Here is a 24,106-nt window from a genome sequence, read left to right as displayed (position 1 = left end):
GACACCAGACATGCTACATTTTACAAAGTGACTTTGGGATTCCCGATTTTATTTTCACAGAGAACAAGAGCTATTAACATTAGTTCCTGTTTCTTTGGTCTTGGGACCTACTTTCTCTTAATCAAAAACAAAGGAGTTACATCAACCATAAACCATATTGACTGACTTCCACATATTTTTCTCTTTTTTTTATTTTATTTTTTTATTTTTATTTTTTACATTTTTACAATACATTGTAAAATAATCAAATAACTACTGTTCTTTACTCTAAACCTATAAAGTTCCCTTTGCAGCTAAAATTAGGCATGAGCAAGGCAGCGGTATGATTTTCAACAGTTATGGACCGTAGATGTTTGACATATACTAACATTTTTAATCACAGTGTCCTGATGGTGTAATTTCTTTAAATAAGAGTGTTCTCCAGCTGAATGGAATGCAGACTAACAAAGCAGTGCCCTTCCCACACTTGTTGCTGCGACAGATGTTGCTGCAACACCTGTGTTGTTGCAGCAACAAAGGTGTTAGCTGAAAGGTGTTAGCTGTCAGTTAGCTGAAGGAAACTTGTAAAGGAAAAAAAAAGATATATATGGTGGTTTTTTTTATTATTTTTTATTTGCCACATCAGTGTTTCAATTTAGGTTTATTTTTTGTGTCGGTATGATTCTATAGTAGTTTTACTCAAGGCCGTCTTATCATTGGAATCTAGTGCCAGCCCATGCCTAGTTTATAAAATCCTGAAATTGGAGAATAAAATCTCAGGAAATACCTGAACAGAGGAGTGATGGAAAGAGTCACGTTTTAACCTGCAAATTTAAAACGCTATTCTCCCAAAGTCCGTGATAAAGTGTTGTGTCTCACATTAGGACTTCAGGATTGTAGATGGCACAAACTGAATTTGAAAATGTTCACGTCTTATTAGTTGGAGCTATAGTGGTTTTACAAGTTACAAATCAACCAAAAGAGGTCCACTTAGGGTCCACGGTGTTCAGCCAGGTTGCAGACAGTTTTATCTGACACGCAGAGAACACCGACTGCGTTTCTCTCCACCGAATCCGCTGAAGATCGAATACAGTCGGAATAATAACGAAAACCTCCGGACGATTTAATTAATGTATTGATCAAGTTTATTTCATGCTGGGGGGGTCCTTCATATAAAGCTCCGTTGCGCGCAAACCAGATCCTTGTTGTGCACTGCGCTCCACATCCTGAGCAGCTCCTGCGCGCTCAGTTTGTGCACCACGATGAGGCTCTTGTAAAAGCACGGCTCCCTGTTCATGGAGCTCACCTTTTGTCTGGTGATGCCGAAGGTCCTGAAGCCTGAGTGCAACTCCGGAGACACGTTCAGCCTCTTCAGACACATCCCTAAAAACACGTCGTCGATGGGGTACAGCTCCACGTCCTCCGACGCCGTGAAGAGCCTCCTGGCCAGCTGGGAGGACATCACGAATCCGCCACCCCCTACGTAGGGCGGGTACGGCTGGTCGTAGAGCTCTTTGGGTATGTAGTATTTGCTCTGGCGGTTCCGGATGGGGATCGCCTTGGAGATTGTGTCCCCCACAAACAAGTCGGAGTCTTTGCGCTCCTCCACTTTGAAGCCGATGAACTCCAGCAGGTTGTGCGTGTTCACAAAGACGTCGTCGTCTCCTTTGAATATGAACTGCACCCTGGGACAGTAGATGTTGAACCATTTGAGGAAATTCACCTCCTTTAAGGTCAGGTTGAAGAAGGTGTCCATAAAGTCCCACTGCAGGATGTCTTTGTAGATCCGATCCTCGTACTCGATCAGTTTCTGGAGGTTCTTTGTGTCTTTACCCGTTGTCGGGGTTCCGAGTAGAAATAAAGTTTTGATCTTCTTTCCGTTAATTGTGCGCTCCTTGCCCCAGGTTTTACGCACAGCTTCCCGCCGGTCGTGCTGCTCGATAACGGACTTGATCACCATGATGAGGTGCACCTGTCCGTCCGCGCATTTCTCCGGGTGGTTGATGAGCATGGGGAAGTACCTACAGTGTCTGTGCAGAACAAACTGGTGAAACCTCGGGTCCAGACGCCGGAACCAACCCTGACTCTTCACCAATTCGTCCTCGCTGCAGTTCAGAACTTGTACTTCCCAGCTGGTCGGGGTCCCGTTGGACACCCGCTGCGAGTCCACTCTCTTGCTTTGCGCCGCGGCATTTAGTCTCCAGAAATTGGACTGTACCGGTGCCTGTATTGAAGGAAAACAGTCCGAACCGCACCAGTCCGCTTTCTGTGCGCCTTTCAAGCCCTCTGCGTCTTTTTCCGACAGTTTCAGCTTGAGAATCATCAGAGCAGACGCGAAAACCAAGGAGAGACTCAACAAGGACTTCACCAAACCTGCCCGCTTTCTCCGAAAGAAGTGATCCATATCTGTCACCGTGGCGCCACGGGACCCTCAGATGCCGCGCGTTTGGTCTTCATACTGTTTCACAGCCGTGCGTCCTCGTGGAAGCGTCCACAGCCTTCCATCCTCACGCGCACTTGCGGGAGAGTGAAGTCGTCCCTCTGTGAGCCACTTCAGCCCACGTGGACGATTGTCACACATCACTGTTTATTGTGGCTGGGGGAAAAAAAGAGACTCATGGCTCGCAGTCGCTCTCGTGTCGCTTTAAGTCTCCTCGCAGACTGGAGACCTGTTGCAGGACCGCCTCACCCAAATATCCCCCACCCCTCGGGGATCTGCCCTGAAGCAGGGCAGAGCTCTTAATCGTCATCAGGTGCCTGATGCATCATATTTGTGCGTATAGAGGATTTATTTTCTAATGATCAGTAACGAGAAACTGTTAAATCAAATTGTAAAAGACATGCACAGCATCCTAAATATACTGTAGCTTACACTTCTGATCATCAGTGAAGTGATGATGTGCTTTAAAGAATATATTTATGCATTCTGACCAGTTCGGGTTCCGGAAGTTGAGATTCTGCATAAATACAGACTGGATCACCTCGCAGCAGTCTGTGTGATCAAGTTGAGATTATTGATCTATAGATCTCTTTGATCTGCTACAGGGCTGACATTTTTTTCTCTCCTCCAGCTGAACGCCTGGAGTCATTGTCGCGCAATACAATCAATCCGCGACTAATCGGATGACCTCCTGACTGCACAGAGGGATAAGAATCCATTCCTTTCAGGTTCTGTGAATAGTAAAGGGTGTACATTTCTTTAAGGGACTAAACGAAACTGATTTTTTTAGAATTGTTTAAGTATTTTACTGGAAAAAAGTAAAAGACACGAGATCAACAGGTTAATATTATTTTTTAGCTTGTAAATAGTATGAAGCGTTTTGCGGTCCCCTGGACTAATTGATAAAGCGCTATACAAGCGCATGCCACTTACCATTCATTATGTAACGGGTGGTCCCACCCGTTACAATTATAAGGGTTATTTTCCTTCTTTCTTGCAAATAGTTTTTATCTTTGTTTTGCTGTAGTTTTTAACTGTAAAATTAAACTATGTGTCGTCTGGGGTTTTTTTTAATGTGCTTTCAATGCACCATTTGTCTTTTTTTTTAGGTTTGTTATTGAGAGAAGTATTTGTGAGATTTTGTGGCGCGGTGATTGGTGCTTTATATTTCTAGTGTTTAAAATGTTGTATTGTCTGGTGCTTTTAAATAACTATTTGAAAATAGATGCTGTAAACTAAGTTGGGATTTTTAATTGTGTTTTTATGATTGCCTCGTTTCGGGAAATGGTTTCTTGAACATATATCTTCCCTTCAGTGAAATACACGTCATCATCTTTTTTTCTAAAACTAATTTTGTCTGCTACGTGAATTTGATCATTCCAAGTGAACCAACCAAATATTACCTTTTATGAACCGTAATCTTACATAAAGTACCTACATGCAATAACTGTGGCAGAATCGTCTGCAACCAAACAGAAACAAGTTGTAAAATGATTATCCTCTTGCCCCCTCTTATGGATAAATGTGTGAACTACATTGATCATGAGGTGTGACATTTTTTTTTTTACCTCAACTTCCTATGCAAACCACACTGAATTTTCCCACACATTTAGACCAAAGATATATATATATATATAATTACCTCCACATTAAGATTTCATTGCAACACATTATAACATAAATAGTTAGGCATAGTTATGTAGTCAGTTGCAACTTGCAGATGTTTAGTTTAAAGCGAGGATCGTCGAGATTACTTTTAAATAAGATGATACAATCTCTTTGACTCAAAGTTTAAAACCAAAACGTTGTAGGTTATGATTTTTTCTCTTTTTTTAACAGGAAGACTTTGGAATCAGTTAATGCGCAGTTAAAATGCGTGTTTGGGTATACTGTTGAGGAAAAAACCCTCCCTAACAGGGATAAATGTCCGTTCAGTATTTACAACCCAATGTAATATTTTTGTGTAGAAAGAGACTGACCCCTCACAGTAAATTATTTGGTCAATAACGTTCAAACCCATATTTACATTACTTTCGTCCGCTACGTCCGCAGACATGTAGGCTGCGTTCCAACATTTTAACTGTAGCTCTTCCTCTTATTAGGATGTGATGTAACTAGGAACACACTTATTACTTTAGGCTGAATAAAGGATCTGAATGAAGATTAAGTTCAAATTTTCTTGATACTTCTTGCAGCTACCCGACTGCGTAAAGAAGAAAGTCGCTAACCCTTCGTAGTGCACTACCTAGTGAACGAGTGAAGATATTTTGAACGCAGCCCAGGGAGTACTCTGCAGTGCCAGTACAGGGACGCGATGACCTCAGCTTGAACCTGACAGCAGGAAATACACGGAGAAGGCGGCGGTTCAGACTCAGACAGACAAGCAGAATACAACGACGGCGGCACTGCTCGTAAAATTTTCACTGCCTAATAGTTGCTTATAGCTGTCATTTTAGTCACAAAGCTAACAAAGAGCTAGATATTTGGAACCGAAATAGCACCGGCTGCGAATGATGCACAAGGTAAGACAGAGTAGCTAATCGAGTAAACCAGTAACGTCGTGTTATGTAATTAAAGTATTTTAGCTTTCAACCTTGGGGTGTAAAAGCATAAAACTGTTTTTCGACGTGTAGTTTTTAACACACACGACACTTTGGGGTCATAAGCCGTTATTCCCCTTGTTGTAACACCGGGTAATCTTGGCGAAGGCTAAGTTAGCAATGTTCCTGGACAAAGGTGTCGAGATGGAGAAAATGTTCGGTATTTGCTGGAGGACTGGAGCTGTGATTGTTTTGTAATTTGAGACTTTCTTTGAAATTTCTCGTCAAAAAGGGCTGGGTGGGTGTCGTTGGGGCTCAGGATTAATTGCAGTAGTTTCTTTATAATAAATATTGTAGAGAAAATATTCTACAGTTAAAGCAGTTACAGTTACAGTTACCCCTAGCTCTACTCCTGTCTCTTGTTAATTAAGTAAGATGGTGGTGAAAATATCAGTGAAATGGGACACTATGAAGAAACTAATGTTGTTTCACATTAAGCTAGTATAATAGTTTTCTTGAGTAAACATTTTGGACTTTTTTTTTTTTTTAGTTTAAGAAAGAACATAAATACTTTATACTTTACATATATACTTTTCTATGTTTAGACCAAGAGTCTGCATTCTTTATAATCCAAAGAGCTATTTTGTCCATAACCCTGCTAAATGAACCTCATTTACAGCTGCAAATGTTACATGACCTTTGGAAAAAATGATGACTTCTAATTTTTGATAATTATCTACAAGGAAATGAGTTGTCCTTTCTAAAGATGAGTCTGTTTATTTCTGTTTTTTTTTTTTTTTTGGTTTTAAAATGAGGAAAAACAAAACTTTTTGTAAAAATGAGAAGGAATATCTTCTCTATGGGATGATGCATAGCTGTGGAATATATTTGGGATCACAATGTTCTACTTTTTTGTGAGCTAGAAGATTAAAAAAGTTGGGAACTTCTGCTATAAATTTACCGGCAGATTGAAAGCGTTTAAGCCAAAACCTTCAGCCTCACCAAGAGTTATGAAACTGAAGTGTGTGTTGCTCTTCACTTAACAAAGCATCTTAAAAGATTCGTCTGTGTAGTTTTACTTTGCTTTGTTTCTATTGAGAGGTTTGCTGGTCGTACATGACGCTTCAGAGATTTTGTCTCCCAGGTATACATCTAAAAAAATAAGTGACGTTTTGAACAATTGGAGCTTTTGAAGCTTAGTAGTAGCTGCTGTAGTGCTGCTCAGTAGTCTCACATTCAGTTTTTTTTTTTTTTTTTATCAAAAATCTAAACACACTTGAAGAGAAATCTTAAGGCCTGGATTCAAGTCTCGTTCTCCGTGTTAATTTTTTGCTTGCTGGCCGAGATGACGTGTAACTAATTGTGCAGATATACATAAACCACTATTCATCACACGCAGCAGGCTGCTTTTGGAATCACCTTCTAATCTAATTTCAAAAGCAGTGCTTAATCCTAACCCGAGACGTCAACAGCACAACTCATTTTTGTCCTGACTTTAACCCAGCCTGTAAAATCCATAAAGTGGTCAGTTCGTTATGCCGAACAAGCGGTTTTATATGGTTTACGGTGAGCCTTTGAAAATTAGAGAAACATATTGCTTAAGATCAATTTACAGGCCGAGTCAGACCTCCAATAATCTGAAGGTAATCTGAGTTGCCAGCGAGGCTTTGTGAAAACATTTAGCTAAATAGCTTCAGCTCCCTGGGACCTGCTAGGGTGACAGCAGCTGCATCAGCTGACTGACTGAAGCCAAATCATTTAACTAAGTAGTTGCTATAATGATATGTGGTTACTGAGGAATAAGCAGCCTGTGTTTTGGTTTTGTTTATGCATTTCTTTTTCCAGATGCCTAGTCAACTTGATAACATGACGTCTAGAAAGAGGAAGAGCAGCTCTGAGGTCAGAGCCTCTAGAAAGGTTGGTTTTGAGACCACAGCTTTTGATCTGATTGTTTTGTTGTTTTTTTCCCCTGTTTTTGTTTTAAGTATATTTTGTACAGACTGTTAAGTGGCAACGGTTAACCACTTGACCTCTCTGCATGTACGCATTCTGCCACAGGTTTCAGCTTCGGAGAAGAAAAACCGTAAAAGCCAGAAGATGCATTTGTCACCAGAGGACAGTTCAGCGCTGAGGACATCCAAATCCGCAGATAAACTGTCTCGTATCAGCTGCGAATGCCACGAGGCTGCTGACAGGAGGAGGTGCCTGGGTTCACCCGAGCTCGAAGGTCAGGAGGGCAAAGAGAACGAGCTGAGGTCAGAGCAGGAGGTCAGCAGCTGCAAAGCTAACAGCGTCTTGGAGGAGCAGGCTCCTGAATGTGTGGAACCCGAAAACAGTAGCAGAGTCTTATTCCCAGATGACGACAGTAATCAAATCCTTCCTGTGGAGCAGTTCTTTGGGAACTTGGATATTGTACAGGTGAGGCTTTGAGGTCTGCAAGTTGTGTAAGCTGCTATTATTACAAGTCAAAAAGCCCAAAGGTGTCAGAAAAGGTCAGGTTGAACCTTCACCAAGTCATATCAGTTTGTTTTTGTGGTTACACAATTTCTGTAGGGCCTTAAAAAGTTCAAAATTTAATAATCATTCAATAACTATAAAGAAAATTAAGTCCTTAAATATGCCTAGATTTTTCCAAGCAAGTATCAAATTGCCATTATTTAGGACATTTTGTTTATTCGGTCAGTTTTAATTTGTTGGAGGCCAGATGTGTTGCATATTAAAAAAGGAAAGCCGCCTTTGTTTAAGATTTGAAATTTGTTGCTGTCAATTAAACGTATAGTAGTTTGCTGTTCTGCTTAAACTAGTACAAGACGATAGTTCTGTAAGGAAGGTAAGCAGGAAAATATTTTTAGAGCTGCCACCTCAAGTGCCTGTTTTTTTTTTCCCAACGCCATATAAATAGAATAATCCTTTGATATTGCTTTCTTATGTGCTTTTTTTGTATTTAATATTTTTTAAACAGTTTGTTTATTACAATTTTTTCTCCTGTTTAGGCTAGCTAAGCACTTGGCTGATATAAATTAAAACCAAATTAGCTTGCCTTAGCTCTAAGCAGCACATCTGCACATCGACAACCCCACAAATAATAATTACCTCAAAAATGTTTTCCTCATTATTGGTTGACAGATATTTTATATCTTTATTGGATGGATTTTCGCATCTGGTGGATTCTGTGGTTATTTTTTATGTTCTCTATTTGGTACGTGATTGAATTCATGACAAGGTAACTTCAGAGTAAATAACCTTTTTTAATACTTTTAAAATGTCTATAAAAGGTGAAAACATTGAAGGGAGGGTCAAACGACAGATTTCTCGCAGGCAGCTGTGCCAAGTCAAAAGTCTTGTACGAATCTTTGTTCCTGCAGGACTTTCCTCGGAGATCACCTGCTACTTCTCCCAGTGCTCGAAGGAAGGAGAGGTTTCGGCATTACTACGCACAGGAAGACAGCGATGGCGAAGAGGTGAGCCACGGCGCCCTCCGACGAGACGACGGACCCGGCACTTAGAGAAGAGCCGGTTAAAACAGAACAACATCCCAGCACTTTGGAAGAAGCGACAACAAACTACCTGCTCAGATGCTGCATTCAGTCGGTCCTCTTCATCTGTCGAAGTCTCAGCGCCATCACTGATGTGAGGATAATGAAGGATGGTTAGTGGTACTGGCTGTCAAAGAAATACTTCATTGGCAGTGTTTCTAGCGGTGCTAAAGTGCGATTGTAAACGCGGAAATGTTCTTTGCTGAAAGCGTCCGGTTTGGTGCCGGATGCTTTCGTGCCGTTTCCTCACATGCCAACAATCAGTAAAAAAAATTATAATATGTAAGCAAACACAAGTGCTTTGTTTTGAAACTGTATATAGGGTTGCATATACTCTCATAAGTCCACGCTCGGTTGTAGCCTACCTTTTTCAGAGCGCTCAGCGGCACTTCAGGAGATATTTTAAAAAAAAGAACAAAATATGAGGAGGACAACAGATTGACTAGAAACGCACCAGTCAGAATCGTGCTGCTAATTTCCAATTTTTGTAAAGCGCTAAGCTCAAGTTAATGCTGATTGTAGCCAATTAAGTTTTCTCTCCAAGAGCTTTCAGAAGATCCATTTTTTTTTGTCCTTCCATAAGCATCTTAAAATTGAAAGTGTTGAGTCGTCTTTCTTAACAACTTCCATGCTGAACAGTGTTATTGCAACACACAGCGTGGTTTTTTGTTGCACTTATTGATGAGGTAAAACAAAACAAAACAAAAAAAAGATTCAACTTGACTGGCCAGAGCCAGTCAAGTTGAAAATCTGCTCCGTCTCTTACTGCTCTTTTTGAGTATTGATTAGCTGATGCAAAAATATCAACGTCCAGGTGCTCTAAATGACAATATCTCTGCTCCAGGCAGTGTACTTTAATGTCTGGATTGTGGAAGTGCTGAACACAAATCTGATATTGGTTTCCTATCATTTGAATAACTACAACAAACTATTCACTTAAAAGTTGAATAGTTTCAACGCAATCCTTTTAACTTTCTGCAGGCAGTTTGTATACATGCTGTATACTGTACTGTCATTTCAGGGTTGCTGTAATGTTGCATTATCCAGCTGTATCTTATCAGGATCCAACCACTTTAACATTCACTCTGAGATGTCAAACATTGCTGAATTAAACGTAACATTTTAATGGTGCTTGTATAACAAATTAAGTTTATACACTGATGAAAATTTCATGCAAATTACAGCAGATTGACAAATATGCAAGCCTATGTCAGGCTACCTAAATGTTACGAGGAAAGAAAGCTGGAGAACGCCCAAAGAGCAGATCTGTTCATTACAAGGTCAGAGATGAATGTCATGTTCCAGCCATTTTTCACCAAGTGTCTAAAATCCATCCTTAAAGGTTTTTGGCAGCTTTGTAACAATGTCTGTATGTAGATAAACGTATATATATATAGACAGACACACACACACACGTGCAGCTAATTATTCTTTGTATTCATACTGTTTATAGATGCTAAAGTTATTAATGACAAAGTTGATTTTTTCTGCCTAAGAATCTGTATTTTAACTATATTTGAACAAACTTGATTGAGAAATATAACCTTAACAGGTTATCTGCAATTGCACTAGAACTATATCCACAGGTTTTGTATATAGCTGATTGATCTGACCACTTAACAGAAATATTATATATTATTACTGCCTTATTTATGTAAAAATAAATAACATTTGTCTTCAGTGTGTGCAACTCAAGACTGATTGAATGTCTCATTATTTGGGCAACATTCTTAATCCATCCATTTATTTTACATTATTGTGCTACATAATACAATAAAAAGCTTTTCATGATTTACAAAACTGTTTTGTTTCATTTTGTTCAATGAATGACAAGTTATCAATTTTACAGCAAATAAAAACTAATTTAAAAAAAAAACATTAGCGTAAAAACATTTTTAGGTACAATGCTTTTTCTTCCCTTTGGTATCTTCTTTTGCTTTCCTTGCATTTTTACTAGTCCTGAACATCTTATTGGTGTCACACGTCAGGTCGTGCGCTCCCTTTTTGTGGCAGACGATGTGCACTAGCTTCAGGTTTTCCCTGGTGAACAGCATTTGGTAGAAGTAGTTCAAGTTTATGTCTNTATAAAATCCTGAAATTGGAGAATAAAATCTCAGGAAATACCTGAACAGAGGAGTGATGGAAAGAGTCACGTTTTAACCTGCAAATTTAAAACGCTATTCTCCCAAAGTCCGTGATAAAGTGTTGTGTCTCACATTAGGACTTCAGGATTGTAAATGGCACAAACTGAATTTGAAAATGTTCACGTCTTATTAGTTGGAGCTATAGTGGTTTTACAAGTTACAAATCAACCAAAAGAGGTCCACTTAGGGTCCACGGTGTTCAGCCAGGTTGCAGACAGTTTTATCTGACACGCAGAGAACACCGACTGCGTTTCTCTCCACCGAATCCGCTGAAGATCGAATACAGTCGGAATAATAACGAAAACCTCCGGACGATTTAATGAATGTATTGATCAAGTTTATTTCATGCTGGGGGGGTCCTTCATATAAAGCTCCGTTGCGCGCAAACCAGATCCTTGTTGTGCACTGCGCTCCACATCCTGAGCAGCTCCTGCGCGCTCAGTTTGTGCACCACGATGAGGCTCTTGTAAAAGCACGGCTCCCTGTTCATGGAGCTCACCTTTTGTCTGGTGATGCCGAAGGTCCTGAAGCCTGAGTGCAACTCCGGAGACACGTTCAGCCTCTTCAGACACATCCCTAAAAACACGTCGTCGATGGGGTACAGCTCCACGTCCTCCGACGCCGTGAAGAGCCTCCTGGCCAGCTGGGAGGACATCACGAATCCGCCACCCCCTACGTAGGGCGGGTACGGCTGGTCGTAGAGCTCTTTGGGTATGTAGTATTTGCTCTGGCGGTTCCGGATGGGGATCGCCTTGGAGATTGTGTCCCCCACAAACAAGTCGGAGTCTTTGCGCTCCTCCACTTTGAAGCCGATGAACTCCAGCAGGTTGTGCGTGTTCACAAAGACGTCGTCGTCTCCTTTGAATATGAACTGCACCCTGGGACAGTAGATGTTGAACCATTTGAGGAAATTCACCTCCTTTAAGGTCAGGTTGAAGAAGGTGTCCATAAAGTCCCACTGCAGGATGTCTTTGTAGATCCGATCCTCGTACTCGATCAGTTTCTGGAGGTTCTTTGTGTCTTTACCCGTTGTCGGGGTTCCGAGTAGAAATAAAGTTTTGATCTTCTTTCCGTTAATTGTGCGCTCCTTGCCCCAGGTTTTACGCACAGCTTCCCGCCGGTCGTGCTGCTCGATAACGGACTTGATCACCATGATGAGGTGCACCTGTCCGTCCGCGCATTTCTCCGGGTGGTTGATGAGCATGGGGAAGTACCTACAGTGTCTGTGCAGAACAAACTGGTGAAACCTCGGGTCCAGACGCCGGAACCAACCCTGACTCTTCACCAATTCGTCCTCGCTGCAGTTCAGAACTTGTACTTCCCAGCTGGTCGGGGTCCCGTTGGACACCCGCTGCGAGTCCACTCTCTTGCTTTGCGCCGCGGCATTTAGTCTCCAGAATTTGGACTGTACCGGTGCCTGTATTGAAGGAAAACAGTCCGAACCGCACCAGTCCGCTTTCTGTGCGCCTTTCAAGCCCTCTGCGTCTTTTTCCGACAGTTTCAGCTTGAGAATCATCAGAGCAGACGCGAAAACCAAGGAGAGACTCAACAAGGACTTCACCAAACCTGCCCGCTTTCTCCGAAAGAAGTGATCCATATCTGTCACCGTGGCGCCACGGGACCCTCAGATGCTGCGGGTTTGGTCTTCATACTGTTTCACAGCCGTGCGTCCTCGTGGAAGCATCCACCGCCTTCCATCCTCACGCGCACTTGCGGGAGAGTGAAGTCGTCCCTCTGTGAGCCACTTCAGCCCACGTGGACGATTGTCACACATCACTGTTTATTGTGGCTGGGGGAAAAAAAGAGACTCATGGCTCGCAGTCGCTCTCGTGTCGCTTTAAGTCTCCTCGCAGACTGGAGACCTGTTGCAGGACCGCCTCACCCAAATATCCCCCACCCCCCGGGGATTTGCCCTGAAGCAGGGCAGAGCTCTTAATCGTCATCAGGTGCCTGATGCATCATATTTGTGCGTATAGAGGATTTATTTTCTAATGATCAGTAACGAGAAACTGTTAAATCAAATTGTAAAAGACATGCACAGCATCCTAAATATACTGTAGCTTACACTTCTGATCATCAGTGAAGTGATGATGTGCTTTAAAGAATATATTTATGCATTCTGACCAGTTCGGGTTCCGGAAGTTGAGATTCTGCATAAATACAGACTGGATCACCTCGCAGCAGTCTGTGTGATCAAGTTGAGATTATTGATCTATAGATCTCTTTGATCTGCTACAGGGCTGACATTTTTTTCTCTCCTCCAGCTGAACGCCTGGAGTCATTGTCGCGCAATACAATCAATCCGCGACTAATCGGATGACCTCCTGACTGCACAGAGGGATAAGAATCCATTCCTTTCAGGTTCTGTGAATAGTAAAGGGTGTACATTTCTTTAAGGGACTAAACGAAACTGATTTTTTTAGAATTGTTTAAGTATTTTACTGGAAAAAAGTAAAAGACACGAGATCAACAGGTTAATATTATTTTTTAGCTTGTAAATAGTATGAAGCGTTTTGCGGTCCCCTGGACTAATTGATAAAGCGCTATACAAGCGCATGCCACTTACCATTCATTATGTAACGGGTGGTCCCACCCGTTACAATTATAAGGGTTATTTTCCTTCTTTCTTGCAAATAGTTTTTATCTTTGTTTTGCTGTAGTTTTTAACTGTAAAATTAAACTATGTGTCGTCTGGGGTTTTTTTTAATGTGCTTTCAATGCACCATTTGTCTTTTTTTTTAGGTTTGTTATTGAGAGAAGTATTTGTGAGATTTTGTGGCGCGGTGATTGGTGCTTTATATTTCTAGTGTTTAAAATGTTGTATTGTCTGGTGCTTTTAAATAACTATTTGAAAATAGATGCTGTAAACTAAGTTGGGATTTTTAATTGTGTTTTTATGATTGCCTCGTTTCGGGAAATGGTTTCTTGAACATATATCTTCCCTTCAGTGAAATACACGTCATCATCTTTTTTTCTAAAACTAATTTTGTCTGCTACGTGAATTTGATCATTCCAAGTGAACCAACCAAATATTACCTTTTATGAACCGTAATCTTACATAAAGTACCTACATGCAATAACTGTGGCAGAATCGTCTGCAACCAAACAGAAACAAGTTGTAAAATGATTATCCTCTTGCCCCCTCTTATGGATAAATGTGTGAACTACATTGATCATGAGGTGTGACATTTTTTTTTTTACCTCAACTTCCTATGCAAACCACACTGAATTTTCCCACACATTTAGACCAAAGATATATATATATATATAATTACCTCCACATTAAGATTTCATTGCAACACATTATAACATAAATAGTTAGGCATAGTTATGTAGTCAGTTGCAACTTGCAGATGTTTAGTTTAAAGCGAGGATCGTCGAGATTACTTTTAAATAAGATGATACAATCTCTTTGACTCAAAGTTTAAAACCAAAACGTTGTAGGTTATGATTTTTTCTCTTTTTTTAACAGGAAGACTTTGGAATCAGTTAATGCGCAGTTAAAATGCGTGTTTGGGTATACTGTTGAGGAAAAAACCCTCCCTAACAGGGATAAATGTCCGTTCAGTATTTACAACCCAATGTAATATTTTTGTGTAGAAAGAGACTGACCCCTCACAGTAAATTATTTGGTCAATAACGTTCAAACCCATATTTACATTACTTTCGTCCGCTACGTCCGCAGACATGTAGGCTGCGTTCCAACATTTTAACTGTAGCTCTTCCTCTTATTAGGATGTGATGTAACTAGGAACACACTTATTACTTTAGGCTGAATAAAGGATCTGAATGAAGATTAAGTTCAAATTTTCTTGATACTTCTTGCAGCTACCCGACTGCGTAAAGAAGAAAGTCGCTAACCCTTCGTAGTGCACTACCTAGTGAACGAGTGAAGATATTTTGAACGCAGCCCAGGGAGTACTCTGCAGTGCCAGTACAGGGACGCGATGACCTCAGCTTGAACCTGACAGCAGGAAATACACGGAGAAGGCGGCGGTTCAGACTCAGACAGACAAGCAGAATACAACGACGGCGGCACTGCTCGTAAAATTTTCACTGCCTAATAGTTGCTTATAGCTGTCATTTTAGTCACAAAGCTAACAAAGAGCTAGATATTTGGAACCGAAATAGCACCGGCTGCGAATGATGCACAAGGTAAGACAGAGTAGCTAATCGAGTAAACCAGTAACGTCGTGTTATGTAATTAAAGTATTTTAGCTTTCAACCTTGGGGTGTAAAAGCATAAAACTGTTTTTCGACGTGTAGTTTTTAACACACACGACACTTTGGGGTCATAAGCCGTTATTCCCCTTGTTGTAACACCGGGTAATCTTGGCGAAGGCTAAGTTAGCAATGTTCCTGGACAAAGGTGTCGAGATGGAGAAAATGTTCGGTATTTGCTGGAGGACTGGAGCTGTGATTGTTTTGTAATTTGAGACTTTCTTTGAAATTTCTCGTCAAAAAGGGCTGGGTGGGTGTCGTTGGGGCTCAGGATTAATTGCAGTAGTTTCTTTATAATAAATATTGTAGAGAAAATATTCTACAGTTAAAGCAGTTACAGTTACAGTTACCCCTAGCTCTACTCCTGTCTCTTGTTAATTAAGTAAGATGGTGGTGAAAATATCAGTGAAATGGGACACTATGAAGAAACTAATGTTGTTTCACATTAAGCTAGTATAATAGTTTTCTTGAGTAAACATTTTGGACTTTTTTTTTTTTTTAGTTTAAGAAAGAACATAAATACTTTATACTTTACATATATACTTTTCTATGTTTAGACCAAGAGTCTGCATTCTTTATAATCCAAAGAGCTATTTTGTCCATAACCCTGCTAAATGAACCTCATTTACAGCTGCAAATGTTACATGACCTTTGGAAAAAATGATGACTTCTAATTTTTGATAATTATCTACAAGGAAATGAGTTGTCCTTTCTAAAGATGAGTCTGTTTATTTCTGTTTTTTTTTTTTTTTTGGTTTTAAAATGAGGAAAAACAAAACTTTTTGTAAAAATGAGAAGGAATATCTTCTCTATGGGATGATGCATAGCTGTGGAATATATTTGGGATCACAATGTTCTACTTTTTTGTGAGCTAGAAGATTAAAAAAGTTGGGAACTTCTGCTATAAATTTACCGGCAGATTGAAAGCGTTTAAGCCAAAACCTTCAGCCTCACCAAGAGTTATGAAACTGAAGTGTGTGTTGCTCTTCACTTAACAAAGCATCTTAAAAGATTCGTCTGTGTAGTTTTACTTTGCTTTGTTTCTATTGAGAGGTTTGCTGGTCGTACATGACGCTTCAGAGATTTTGTCTCCCAGGTATACATCTAAAAAAATAAGTGACGTTTTGAACAATTGGAGCTTTTGAAGCTTAGTAGTAGCTGCTGTAGTGCTGCTCAGTAGTCTCACATTCAGTTTTTTTTTTTTTTTTTATCAAAAATCTAAACACACTTGAAGAGAAATCTTAAGGCCTGGATTCAAGTCTCGTTCTCCGTGTTAATTTTTTGCTTGCTGGCCGAGATGACGTGTAACTAATTGTGCAGATATACATAAACCACTATTCATCACACGCAGCAGGCTGCTTTTGGAATCACCTTCTAATCTAATTTCAAAAGCAGTGCTTAATCCTAACCCGAGACGTCAACAGCACAACTCATTTTTGTCCTGACTTTAACCCAGCCTGTAAAATCCATAAAGTGGTCAGTTCGTTATGCCGAACAAGCGGTTTTATATGGTTTACGGTGAGCCTTTGAAAATTAGAGAAACATATTGCTTAAGATCAATTTACAGGCCGAGTCAGACCTCCAATAATCTGAAGGTAATCTGAGTTGCCAGCGAGGCTTTGTGAAAACATTTAGCTAAATAGCTTCAGCTCCCTGGGACCTGCTAGGGTGACAGCAGCTGCATCAGCTGACTGACTGAAGCCAAATCATTTAACTAAGTAGTTGCTATAATGATATGTGGTTACTGAGGAATAAGCAGCCTGTGTTTTGGTTTTGTTTATGCATTTCTTTTTCCAGATGCCTAGTCAACTTGATAACATGACGTCTAGAAAGAGGAAGAGCAGCTCTGAGGTCAGAGCCTCTAGAAAGGTTGGTTTTGAGACCACAGCTTTTGATCTGATTGTTTTGTTGTTTTTTTCCCCTGTTTTTGTTTTAAGTATATTTTGTACAGACTGTTAAGTGGCAACGGTTAACCACTTGACCTCTCTGCATGTACGCATTCTGCCACAGGTTTCAGCTTCGGAGAAGAAAAACCGTAAAAGCCAGAAGATGCATTTGTCACCAGAGGACAGTTCAGCGCTGAGGACATCCAAATCCGCAGATAAACTGTCTCGTATCAGCTGCGAATGCCACGAGGCTGCTGACAGGAGGAGGTGCCTGGGTTCACCCGAGCTCGAAGGTCAGGAGGGCAAAGAGAACGAGCTGAGGTCAGAGCAGGAGGTCAGCAGCTGCAAAGCTAACAGCGTCTTGGAGGAGCAGGCTCCTGAATGTGTGGAACCCGAAAACAGTAGCAGAGTCTTATTCCCAGATGACGACAGTAATCAAATCCTTCCTGTGGAGCAGTTCTTTGGGAACTTGGATATTGTACAGGTGAGGCTTTGAGGTCTGCAAGTTGTGTAAGCTGCTATTATTACAAGTCAAAAAGCCCAAAGGTGTCAGAAAAGGTCAGGTTGAACCTTCACCAAGTCATATCAGTTTGTTTTTGTGGTTACACAATTTCTGTAGGGCCTTAAAAAGTTCAAAATTTAATAATCATTCAATAACTATAAAGAAAATTAAGTCCTTAAATATGCCTAGATTTTTCCAAGCAAGTATCAAATTGCCATTATTTAGGACATTTTGTTTATTCGGTCAGTTTTAATTTGTTGGAGGCCAGATGTGTTGCATATTAAAAAAGGAAAGCCGCCTTTGTTTAAGATTTGAAATTTGTTGCTGTCAATTAAACGTATAGTAGTTTGCTGTTCTGCTTAAACTAGTACAAGACGATAGTTCTGTAAGGAAGGTAAGCAGGAAAATATTTTTAGAGCTGCCACCTCAAGTGCCTGTTTTTTTTTTCCCAACGCCATATAAATAGAATAATCCTTTGATATTGCTTTCTTATGTGCTTTTTTTGTATTTAATATTTTTTAAACAGTTTGTTTATTACAATTTTTTCTCCTGTTTAGGCTAGCTAAGCACTTGGCTGATATAAATTAAAACCAAATTAGCTTGCCTTAGCTCTAAGCAGCACATCTGCACATCGACAACCCCACAAATAATAATTACCTCAAAAATGTTTTCCTCATTATTGGTTGACAGATATTTTATATCTTTATTGGATGGATTTTCGCATCTGGTGGATTCTGTGGTTATTTTTTATGTTCTCTATTTGGTACGTGATTGAATTCATGACAAGGTAACTTCAGAGTAAATAACCTTTTTTAATACTTTTAAAATGTCTATAAAAGGTGAAAACATTGAAGGGAGGGTCAAACGACAGATTTCTCGCAGGCAGCTGTGCCAAGTCAAAAGTCTTGTACGAATCTTTGTTCCTGCAGGACTTTCCTCGGAGATCACCTGCTACTTCTCCCAGTGCTCGAAGGAAGGAGAGGTTTCGGCATTACTACGCACAGGAAGACAGCGATGGCGAAGAGGTGAGCCACGGCGCCCTCCGACGAGACGACGGACCCGGCACTTAGAGAAGAGCCGGTTAAAACAGAACAACATCCCAGCACTTTGGAAGAAGCGACAACAAACTACCTGCTCAGATGCTGCATTCAGTCGGTCCTCTTCATCTGTCGAAGTCTCAGCGCCATCACTGATGTGAGGATAATGAAGGATGGTTAGTGGTACTGGCTGTCAAAGAAATACTTCATTGGCAGTGTTTCTAGCGGTGCTAAAGTGCGATTGTAAACGCGGAAATGTTCTTTGCTGAAAGCGTCCGGTTTGGTGCCGGATGCTTTCGTGCCGTTTCCTCACATGCCAACAATCAGTAAAAAAAATTATAATATGTAAGCAAACACAAGTGCTTTGTTTTGAAACTGTATATAGGGTTGCATATACTCTCATAAGTCCACGCTCGGTTGTAGCCTACCTTTTTCAGAGCGCTCAGCGGCACTTCAGGAGATATTTTAAAAAAAAGAACAAAATATGAGGAGGACAACAGATTGACTAGAAACGCACCAGTCAGAATCGTGCTGCTAATTTCCAATTTTTGTAAAGCGCTAAGCTCAAGTTAATGCTGATTGTAGCCAATTAAGTTTTCTCTCCAAGAGCTTTCAGAAGATCCATTTTTTTTTGTCCTTCCATAAGCATCTTAAAATTGAAAGTGTTGAGTCGTCTTTCTTAACAACTTCCATGCTGAACAGTGTTATTGCAACACACAGCGTGGTTTTTTGTTGCACTTATTGATGAGGTAAAACAAAACAAAACAAAAAAAAAAGATTCAACTTGACTGGCCAGAGCCAGTCAAGTTGAAAATCTGCTCCGTCTCTTACTGCTCTTTTTGAGTATTGATTAGCTGATGCAAAAATATCAACGTCAAGGTGCTCTAAATGACAATATCTCTGCTCCAGGCAGTGTACTTTAATGTCTGGATTGTGGAAGTGCTGAACACAAATCTGATATTGTTTTCCTATCATTTGAATAACTACAACAAACTATTCACTTAAAAGTTGAATAGTTTCAACGCAATCCTTTTAACTTTCTGCAGGCAGTTTGTATACATGCTGTATACTGTACTGTCATTTCAGGGTTGCTGTAATGTTGCATTATCCAGCTGTATCTTATCAGGATCCAACCACTTTAACATTCACTCTGAGATGCCAAACATTGCTGAATTAAACGTAACATTTTAATGGTGCTTGTATAACAAATTAAGTTTATACACTGATGAAAATTTCATGCAAATTACAGCAGATTGACAAATATGCAAGCCTATGTCAGGCTACCTAAATGTTACGAGGAAAGAAAGCTGGAGAACGCCCAAAGAGCAGATCTGTTTATTACAAGGTCAGAGATGAATGTCATGTTCCAGCCATTTTTCACCAAGTGTCTAAAATCCATCCTTAAAGGTTTTTGGCAGCTTTGTAACAATGTCTGTATGTAGATAAACGTATATATATATAGACAGACACACACACACACGTGCAGCTAATTATTCTTTGTATTCATACTGTTTATAGATGCTAAAGTTATTAATGACAAAGTTGATTTTTTCTGCCTAAGAATCTGCATTTTAACTATATTTGAACAAACTTGATTGAGAAATATAACCTTAACAGGTTATCTGCAATTGCACTAGAACTATATCCACAGGTTTTGTATATAGCTGATTGATCTGACCACTTAACAGAAATATTATATATTATTACTGCCTTATTTATGTAAAAATAAATAACATTTGTCTTCAGTGTGTGCAACTCAAGACTGATTGAATGTCTCATTATTTGGGCAACATTCTTAATCCATCCATTTATTTTACATTATTGTGCTACATAATACAATAAAAAGCTTTTCATGATTTACAAAACTGTTTTGTTTCATTTTGTTCAATGAATGACAAGTTATCAATTTCACAGCAAATAAAAACTAATTTAAAAAAAACATTGGCGTAAAAACGTCTTTAGGTACAATGCTTTTTCTTCCCTTTGGTATCTTCTTTTGCTTTCCTTGCATTTTTACTAGTCCTGAACATCTTATTGGTGTCACACGTCAGGTCGTGCGCTCCCTTTTTGTGGCAGACGATGTGCACTAGCTTCAGGTTTTCCCTGGTGAACAGCATTTGGTAGAAGTAGTTCAAGTTTATGTCTGCGGTCTTATGAGTCTGCAGAGCCTCCAGCAGAGCGGGTATGATAGTCCTCTTCTTTTCAATCCTGCAGAAAAGGGGAGGGGGGAAAAAAAAAAAAAAAAAACGTTTGATTTCCTGCTATTTTTAATACGCCAGGAACGGGAAGTATCCAACCTGTGATCAAGGTTCCAAGTGCTGAAGACGATCCTGCTCTCTCTGCTGCCATACGGGTTGATTGAATGGAGCAACTGGCACAATTTCTGCTCAAACGATCCCTGAGGAGACCACAGAGAGGAAGAGTGAGGATTGTGCAAAGCAGCTCCACGTCTTTCAAAAATGGTAAAAAAAACTGTCACTGTACGTCTGCTGTGCTTCTCACAATATATTTCTGTTCCTAATAAACGGAATCACAAATGTCTGATAATTGGAGCAGAGGCCATCCCGTTGCAACAAAGCTTAACTTCTGCCGTACCTGACAGGTAAACCATCCTTCCTTAGTGCAGAGGCGCCCAGACTCCTTTTCAGTCCTATCGAAGTATTTACCGTTGTACTTGTCATTTTTCAGCATCTCAACCAGGCACTTTGATGCTTTTAAAAACTCCTCCTTCACTTTAGCTTTCTGTATGCTGTTGGTTGCATTGTCCACCTGAAAAATCGACACAGGAAATTGAAACGTTTAATTTGCGCAGGGAAACGTGCTGGGTCTCAGCGGGCCTCGGGTTCACCTCCTTCACGTAGCCTCGTATTCTGCTTTCACAGTTGTACTTCATGTAGGCGGACTTTGTTTTGAATCGCACATCGACACCTGGAATAGAACCAAAACAATTCAAAGGGTTAAGTTTAATACAACTTTGGAGATAATCTTTCATTGAGAGGGTACATGTGGACATGTTGTTTTAACAGTCAAAAAGCATCAAGATTTGGCCTTTTTTACAAACCACAAAATGTCAAGTCCTTTATTTATCTAAAAAAAAAAGTACAGTTTAAATTGGACAGATTCTTTTTGCTCTTTATCTTCTATACCTACAAAAGTAAGCACAACAGGTAAATAATTCTTAAAGCACATAAACATGTTCAGTCAAGTATGATGATCAGATAAAAAGCTGGTTTTAGGCATGTACAGCATTTACAGATCCTTGCATGTTTTGTAGAGTGCTGCTCTGATGTTGCTGGATACCAACACCAAAGACATGAGTCATTCATCATCATTACAATTTAAAAAGAAAAAACAAACAAACAATTGTTTAGAAAGTGGACTCAACCGTCCACTAGTAAGTGTAGAAAAAAATCTGCCTTATTATTCATATTTTGGGCAACATATACACTAAACTATGGCTGCAACCTATGTAAGTAACTGATTTATTGGTCTTAGTAAAATGGTACAAAAAGTGGGAGAATCAACCATCTTAATTTATTGCTCCATGGTATGTACCAGTAAACCAGTCTTCATCCTCCTCTCTGGTCTCCAGATCCGATCTGTCCTCCAGGTTCTGCAGCAGGTCAGTAAGGACTTTACGCCTCTTGAAAGATTTCTCGTCAGCGAGAAGACCCTTCGCTGCTTCAATGAGACCGTCAGCGTGGCGATCGGTGTTCAGCAACCGACCAATGTCACAAACAACTACAAGAAACAGTGACATGCTTAAAACAATAACACACGAAAAAATGGTGTTTTAGATGATATGGAGGACAAGTATATTTTTATTTCATGTACCTCCACTCCATGTCTGACCCCTTGACAGAAGAACTAGTTCGCAGTTATCAGGCAGGGTGGGAAAGAACTCTTCTGTCACTATGGTTCCATCTTCATATAAACACACATGAGCACCAGAAAGTGGCAGCTGGGATGGTGAAGAACATGATAACATCCCATTATTGTAAGCTCAACAAGTACACAAACACATAATTAGGTCAGATCAGCTGCTTCATTCCAGACTTTAAATTTTGCACACACACAGACACAGACATAGACTTAAGACTTTGTCTATGAGAAACTTATGCAGGCAGCTTAATTGGAAAAAGTCAAATTTGCTGGTAAATGTGTAAAAAGCCAAATAATCTCAAGAAACTTGTTTTTATGCAGCAACAAAATCTCACACTAAAATGTTCATTAGGGGTAGAGCACAAAGGTTCCCCAGAATTGTGATATTTTAATGTAAATTAGAAAAAAGATTATATTACAGACAGCAATACAAAAACATGTCCAGATGTGGACTCATCTGATGGCATCCCAGACAAACACACAAACAAAAAGAAACTGAAAGTAAATTAATCTTTTCATTCTAGTAGCACAATCCTAAACGTGAAATTTATTCAGGAGAAGAAAATGTAATTCACTCATTTAATTCATATATAAGTAGATGTGCTTATAAATAAATGTGTTTGCTCTACCTATGTGTAATAAAAAAATAATTGTCCCAACAACGATTATTTCAAAAATATTAACGTATGTTCGCCAGTAAATATTCAATATGCCGAAATTAATAGGTCAGAATTTTCCGGCCAATTATGTTAAATTCTGAATCTGAGTTAATTAAAATCAGTTATTAGTTTATAAAGATATAAACTTTATCTGTATAACTGACGTATCACAGCTCTGGAAAACATCTTTTTTTCCCCATCCATCGCTTCACTCAATGTTCAACTTGTTCGTGGATTATTAAAATGCCTTATTTTCAATTAATAACTAAAGAAAACTATTTAGCTGTCCATGGTTATCATTTCCCTCTTCATTCTCGCAGGTTCAGAAAAAGGCAGCGACGAAAGTTATTAAACTACAAAAAACATACGGCTTACCTGTAACAGCTTACAGCCCTTTTTAATCAGCTCCTTTACATCTTTAGAAGCAATGCCGTATTTTCTGTCCCCACTATAACCTCGAATTTTAACAGGTTTGTTTTTCTTGAAGAGTCCGAACATTTCACAATTTATACAAACCGCTTCCTTTGTTTTTCTTCCTCTTTACGCTCAGTAACGCAGCGGCAGTGATGTTGTGCTGCCCTCTAGTGGCTATCTTAAGACAAAGTCAGAAATCATCACTAAAACAGCTAATTTTGGATTTTTTTTAATTAGCGAATTGTTTTATTACTTTTAATCACGGTCACCTTTAAAATAAATAGACTAAATCATCAAATCAAATAAACTTACAATTTGCTTTTTGTTTTTGTGTTTTCTTTTTGCTCTATATGATTGTATTGAAATTACTTTAAAGTGGCTTGAGACAATGTTTTGTGAATTGGAGATATATAAACAAACGGAACTGAATTGAACTGTAGCTCTGTAAACACAACAATCAGTTGTAACATAACTAAACTTGTACCTTCATTTAAATCTTAAATGTAAAATTTCAGCATTTTGCACCTTTTAACTTTTTTGTGCTAAAATTATCAGACCAAATTTAATATTATTCTCATTCTCAATAAACAAATATAAAAATGCTAGGGCTATAGTCTGCATTAAAATTCAAGAATTTATTGTAGGCTCTTGTTAACACAACATCGATCCAAACAATATTCAAGAAATTGCCTTAAAAGAACTTAATTCTAATACATCATTGATATTATATTATATTATATTATATTATATTATATTATATTATAAATGGGAACTAGGGTACTCCAGTTCATTATCTTTGTTGTCCAATAAAAAAACAAATAATATAGGCAACACTATTTTGTCAATTTTTCTCCAAATGTTGGAGA

The 24,106-nt window shown here is 39.4% G+C and overlaps 5 protein-coding genes across 6 annotated transcripts; 2 read left to right on the top strand and 3 right to left on the bottom strand.

The window, feature by feature from the left end:
• Nucleotides 1–28: 28 nt before the first annotated feature.
• LOC103151263 (UDP-GlcNAc:betaGal beta-1,3-N-acetylglucosaminyltransferase 7-like) lies at nucleotides 29–13,199 on the bottom strand. The gene is made up of 2 exons (XM_007571224.2): nucleotides 10,620–13,199; nucleotides 29–766 (listed from the first exon to the last, which is right to left on the bottom strand). The coding sequence occupies exon 1, from the start codon at nucleotides 12,234–12,236 to the stop codon at nucleotides 11,001–11,003; it is 1,236 nt and encodes a 411-aa protein (XP_007571286.1). The 5' UTR covers nucleotides 12,237–13,199; the 3' UTR covers nucleotides 29–766; nucleotides 10,620–11,000.
• Nucleotides 212–3,375, bottom strand: LOC103151260 (UDP-GlcNAc:betaGal beta-1,3-N-acetylglucosaminyltransferase 7-like). Its single transcript, XM_007571222.2, has one exon. It carries the CDS (start codon nucleotides 2,381–2,383, stop codon nucleotides 1,148–1,150), a length of 1,236 nt encoding a protein of 411 aa, XP_007571284.1. The 5' UTR covers nucleotides 2,384–3,375; the 3' UTR covers nucleotides 212–1,147.
• LOC103151261 (UPF0688 protein C1orf174 homolog) lies at nucleotides 4,697–9,239 on the top strand. Its single transcript, XM_007571223.2, has 4 exons — nucleotides 4,697–4,941; nucleotides 6,805–6,876; nucleotides 7,018–7,377; nucleotides 8,325–9,239. Exons 1-4 carry the CDS (start codon nucleotides 4,930–4,932, stop codon nucleotides 8,463–8,465), a joined length of 585 nt encoding a protein of 194 aa, XP_007571285.1. The 5' UTR covers nucleotides 4,697–4,929; the 3' UTR covers nucleotides 8,466–9,239.
• dffb (DNA fragmentation factor, beta polypeptide (caspase-activated DNase)) lies at nucleotides 8,796–23,388 on the bottom strand. Of its 2 annotated transcripts, XM_007571226.2 has the most exons (8): nucleotides 23,202–23,388; nucleotides 22,120–22,246; nucleotides 21,841–22,026; nucleotides 21,134–21,213; nucleotides 20,881–21,054; nucleotides 20,583–20,683; nucleotides 20,427–20,493; nucleotides 8,796–10,573 (listed from the first exon to the last, which is right to left on the bottom strand). In XM_007571226.2, the coding sequence occupies exons 1-8, from the start codon at nucleotides 23,322–23,324 to the stop codon at nucleotides 10,391–10,393; spliced, it is 1,041 nt and encodes a 346-aa protein (XP_007571288.1). In that variant the 5' UTR covers nucleotides 23,325–23,388; the 3' UTR covers nucleotides 8,796–10,390. The 2 variants fall into 2 exon arrangements, with proteins under 2 accessions (XP_007571288.1, XP_016536781.1); XM_016681295.1 differs by lacking the exon at nucleotides 8,796–10,573 and having other exon boundaries at nucleotides 19,033–20,493.
• On the top strand, nucleotides 14,596–20,142 carry LOC103151264 (UPF0688 protein C1orf174 homolog). The gene is made up of 4 exons (XM_007571225.2): nucleotides 14,596–14,794; nucleotides 16,658–16,729; nucleotides 16,871–17,230; nucleotides 18,178–20,142. The coding sequence occupies exons 1-4, from the start codon at nucleotides 14,783–14,785 to the stop codon at nucleotides 18,316–18,318; spliced, it is 585 nt and encodes a 194-aa protein (XP_007571287.1). The 5' UTR covers nucleotides 14,596–14,782; the 3' UTR covers nucleotides 18,319–20,142.
• Nucleotides 23,389–24,106: the final 718 nt, after the last annotated feature.

This window comes from Poecilia formosa, unplaced genomic scaffold (genome assembly GCF_000485575.1).
Source record: "Poecilia formosa unplaced genomic scaffold, Poecilia_formosa-5.1.2 Scaffold276, whole genome shotgun sequence".
NCBI lineage: Eukaryota > Metazoa > Chordata > Actinopteri > Cyprinodontiformes > Poeciliidae > Poecilia > Poecilia formosa.
Note: the sequence above shows the minus strand (reverse complement) of the source record. Positions and strands in the feature narration are given on the sequence as shown.

Coding starts and splice junctions, on each gene's coding strand:
- LOC103151260 (XM_007571222.2), bottom strand. CDS start 2,383: ATGGATCACTTCTTTCGGAGAAAGCGGGCAGGTTTGGTGAAGTCCTTG.
- LOC103151261 (XM_007571223.2), top strand. Junction 6,877..7,017: donor AGGTCAGAGCCTCTAGAAAG/GTTGGTTTTGAG, acceptor ATTCTGCCACAG/GTTTCAGCTTCGGAGAAGAA. Junction 7,378..8,324: donor GGAACTTGGATATTGTACAG/GTGAGGCTTTGA, acceptor TTGTTCCTGCAG/GACTTTCCTCGGAGATCACC.
- LOC103151263 (XM_007571224.2), bottom strand. CDS start 12,236: ATGGATCACTTCTTTCGGAGAAAGCGGGCAGGTTTGGTGAAGTCCTTG.
- LOC103151264 (XM_007571225.2), top strand. Junction 16,730..16,870: donor AGGTCAGAGCCTCTAGAAAG/GTTGGTTTTGAG, acceptor ATTCTGCCACAG/GTTTCAGCTTCGGAGAAGAA. Junction 17,231..18,177: donor GGAACTTGGATATTGTACAG/GTGAGGCTTTGA, acceptor TTGTTCCTGCAG/GACTTTCCTCGGAGATCACC.
- dffb (XM_007571226.2), bottom strand. CDS start 23,324: ATGTTCGGACTCTTCAAGAAAAACAAACCTGTTAAAATTCGAGGTTAT. Junction 21,055..21,133: donor TACGAGGCTACGTGAAGGAG/GTGAACCCGAGG, acceptor TCGATTTTTCAG/GTGGACAATGCAACCAACAG. Junction 20,684..20,880: donor AAGGATGGTTTACCTGTCAG/GTACGGCAGAAG, acceptor TGGTCTCCTCAG/GGATCGTTTGAGCAGAAATT.